The 3880-nt window shown below is 55.9% G+C and overlaps 1 protein-coding gene across 1 annotated transcript; it reads right to left on the bottom strand.

Moving 5' to 3' along the window:
- Positions 1 to 968: 968 nt before the first annotated feature.
- On the bottom strand, positions 969 to 1822 carry LOC102752512 (homeobox protein Hox-A5; the record flags this gene model as incomplete). The annotated part of the gene is made up of 1 exon (XM_006774408.2): positions 969 to 1822. A coding segment is annotated over one exon (267 nt), but the record flags the coding sequence as incomplete, so codon positions are not given.
- Between the last annotated feature and the right edge of the window lie 2058 nt (positions 1823 to 3880).

Here is a 3880-nt window from a genome sequence, read left to right as displayed (position 1 = left end):
CCGGTAAATTCGCGCGGCCCAGGCTCTCCTTCTCTCCGCTCGGCCCCCAGCCCCCATTTTAAAGTTTTATCCGGGTCCCTGTGTTAATTTAGGACATATACGTGAAAAGACATGGAAGTGAAAATGAATGGAAATAAAATGACCGCATGGATCTTTGCAGAAAATATCTCTGCCGAGCGAGCGGGGAGCGCCTGGCGTGGGAGGCCTCCCCGGATTCCTGCTTCTAGTCTGGCCTCGGCCCCACGCCGCCGGCCAGGAATCCCAAGAATCGGAGGGGAATTGGGTGGGGAATTTTCCCTTCCCTTCCGCGAGTCCTCCGCCTGGGGCCCAGCACTTTGCAAGTCAGCTGGAGCCCGGGCGGCACTGCCCAGCCCTCGGCCTGGGGGCAAGGCCTGGCGGAGGAAGTTTGTGGACGGGCGAGGGTTTAGTGAGGTTTGTTTTGTGATTGTGTGCGATTGAGCTTGTGGGCTCGGGATGTGTTTACTTGGGGGGCGGGAGGGGATGTGAATCTGTGTGTTTATAAGCCAATGTGTGAATGGACACTGGTATGTATAAATGTGTCTGGCAGCGAGTGTGAATCTGTGTTTACTTGTGAGTGTGTGTGAACATGAGTGCATGTATCTGGGCATGAAGTTGGGATGGGAGGATGCCTGTACGTGGACTTGTGAATATAGAAGGACGAGTGTTTCTCTGTGGCTGTGGATGGCAAGATATATTCCTTTATAGGTGGCATCAGCCTATAAATATGGGGTGGTGTGCGTTTGTGTGTAAAAAAGGTAAAGGGGACGTGTGTACGATGTTGGGGTTCACTAGCTGGCAGCCCCCAGGGCTGGGGCACCAGGAAAAAGAGCAGACCCCAGCACAGAACGAAATCGGCCAGCATCAGCTGGCACAGCGGAGGGGTGCGGGGATGCATGGCTAACCCTGACCCCCTCTCAGCCTCAGGGAGACAGAAAATAGAGCATCCGTTTGTTTTTAAATTGTTTTTTTTATTTCTCCTTTCTTCAGATACACACAGAATGTAAAGAGAATCACAGGGCAGGCGGGAGCAGGGAGCGTCGGGCAGGGCAGGTGCACAGAGAGGACAATGGAGCTAGTCGGTGGGTCCTTGGGGCTCCCTAAGGCCCCTTCAGTGCTTCTACTGGGAAGGTGGGCTCATGGGGGCGGGGGAACAACACGTTAGTCCAGACCCACAGACCACCAAAGACAGCGTCAAAGAAGGGAGCTTACAAAACAGCAACATTTTACAAAGACCTTACAGTTAGCGACATAGAAAAGGGGAGGTGAATTCCAGAAAGCTATAGAACAGGCAGGTGACCTCCTTCCTATACTGTACAGAACAAACCCGGCGGACTTTTCTATAGGTAGTTTTTGTTTTCAGTGTTAAGAAACCAAAATTTCACCTTCTCTCCTTAAACAATTTTTTTTAACTGCTTTCCATTTAAATAGGGTTTCCTCCCCTATTTGATCTGCGTTTCCTGGTTCAGTCCCCAAAGCTGGGCTTCTCCCTCTCTCCCCTCCTCATCTCTCTCTTCCTCCACCCGTTCTCCATCCCTCACTCTTCCTCGTCCTCCTCAGCCTCAGCCCTGTCCTGGTCAGTGGCTCCGGGGCCCGCAGTCTTATTCTCCTTTTTCCACTTCATGCGGCGGTTCTGGAACCAGATCTTGATCTGTCTTTCCGTGAGGCAGAGCGCGTGCGCGATCTCGATGCGCCTTCGCCGCGTCAGGTAGCGGTTGTAGTGGAACTCCTTCTCCAGCTCCAGGGTCTGGTAGCGCGTGTAGGTCTGGCGGCCTCGCTTGCGGTCGGTCCCTGCGCACAGTGTTTAGAGAAAAATCAGCGCGTGCAGAGGAAAAAAGCCAGGAGCCTGCCCATCTCCCTCTTAGACCTTGTGTGTGGTTTGGAGATTTGGAGTCAGTGGTTGGAAGAGCCCATTTTCCCATTAAACCAAATGTTCACTTTCCATGCCCCAGCCCATGCCCACCCTCTTCCTCCGTGTGCAGACATGTCTACAGGCCTTCACAGGCAAACATTCCCATTTTCCAGCTAAGAAATCTTCCAGGCCTGGGCTTCCGAACCCAACGTCTAAACTGCTGCCTGTTAAAGGCCAGGGCCGAAGGGGTATATGTGGGACAAAGGGACCTTAATCTTTCCATCACCCTCAGGACTAGGGGCCTCAAGCCCTTGGATGCTGCTCTGATGGTCTTTGGGGTAGGGGGCAATGGGAACCATGTGAGTGACCCCAATATAAAGCACTAGGCCCAGCCTGAGTGCTTTTCCCCAAAAGAAAAGGAGACAAAGGACCCTCATATGTCCAGTCCTTCCCCTCCTTCCCCCCCCCCCTTGTGGAATGAGGAGTTGGTGAGAATTCACAGATTTCCTTGGGGCATGGAGTTGGTCTGAGAGCAGCTGCCCTCTGATGACTCTTTTTCAGTGAGTGGCAGAGGTCTTACAGGGACAGGCCGTCCTGCCTGCCCACCTGCCTGACAACCTAGCTCTCCAAAGCCATCTTTCAGCCTCCAGGAAAGCACAGGGGAGAGTACAGACCGCAGCCTGGGTTGCGGGTAGAACATAAAGCATTTGGATGAGGGGGGCTGAGGGGCAGAGGAGAGCTTCGCAGGTTAGGCCCCAAACCCTGAGGAGGCTTGGGGGAGGTTGAACTGGGGGAGGTGCTGGTGCCAGCCCGCCAGGGAAGAAGCTGGTGGGAGGAGAGGCTGGGGGCCCTAATTTCAAGTCAGATAAAAGCCAAGCTGAAATGTTTACGAGCAGAAAAATTGGGACTTTGATAAATCAACTGGAAAGGCAGTTGAATTATGGAGCAGGTAATGGGGACCGTGACCACCAATACTGATGGGGTAGGAGCTGGTCTTCTACTGGGCCTCAGTCCTGGCTGGATTGGGAGCCTCTGACCACAAGTCTTGGGCCTTCCGGACCTTGGGGTTGACCGCTGAGTCCCGGGCAGCATTAGGAAGAATGCCTGGGAACGGCTTGTTGGGAAACCATGGAGCACCTGGTCTCTTGGGGTTCCTACAGCAGCTGGCTTAGTGGCCTGTACTTTCGAGCCCTTGGTTTGGCTCTATAAAGTCCTAGTGCCTCCCCCAAGAGGACAGCACCCTTCTGGAATAATACCTGCAAACCTGTTGGCCAGTTCCCCAGGGGGGCTGGGGGGCCCTAGAAGGGGGGCTGGGGGGCCCTAGAAGGGCACCTGAGTAAGCCCGTTGTACTCAGCATGAGGCCGCTGCCCCTTTCTCTCCTTCTCCTGCCTCCCCCTTCCCAAGTTCACTGGGGGGTCAGGAGCCTCATCTCTCTCTCGGCCTCAGCCTGCCCCCTCTCTCCACCTGCCTCTCTGGCTCTGTGTCCCAGGCTAGATCCTAATCTCTCATACCCCTTCCTCCCACCAGGCCTCCAGAGCCCACCTCTAATTGTCCAGAAGGGAATAATACGGGAGCAGGGTTGGCTGGGAAGGAAGGGGGAGGGGAGAATTGCTCATCGCTGCAGCCCTTTCCCCTAGACCTTATCCAAGCCGAGTCTGGGGGACACACCCAGAGCTGAGATCCCCAGCGGGGGTAAGGGGGCGGGGAGGGGGGGGGAAGAACCCTAATGGCTATTCTCTGCAAACCCTAGCCTTCCTCTGCAAGACAAACGGCCTCTTCCCCGGCCTTTGCGGGCGCGGCTGATAAATATTTAAAGCTAAAAGGCTGGGAGGAAGGGTGGGGGGCGAGCGAGGGGATCCGAGCGCGGGGCCGCGGGCGGAGAGAGCGCCGCCGGGAAGCAGAGCGAGCCGGAGAGCGCCCAGCAAACCTGGGGTGGAGGCAGCGCGGCCCAGGAAGGGGGTGCCGCGTCCCCAGGGCCCACCTCCGGCCGGGGGAGCACGTGGACGCGG

The sequence above is a fragment of the Myotis davidii genome, unplaced genomic scaffold (genome assembly GCF_000327345.1).
Source record: "Myotis davidii unplaced genomic scaffold, ASM32734v1 scaffold327, whole genome shotgun sequence".
Classification (NCBI taxonomy): domain Eukaryota; kingdom Metazoa; phylum Chordata; class Mammalia; order Chiroptera; family Vespertilionidae; genus Myotis; species Myotis davidii.
This window is presented reverse-complemented; position numbering and strand designations above follow the sequence as displayed.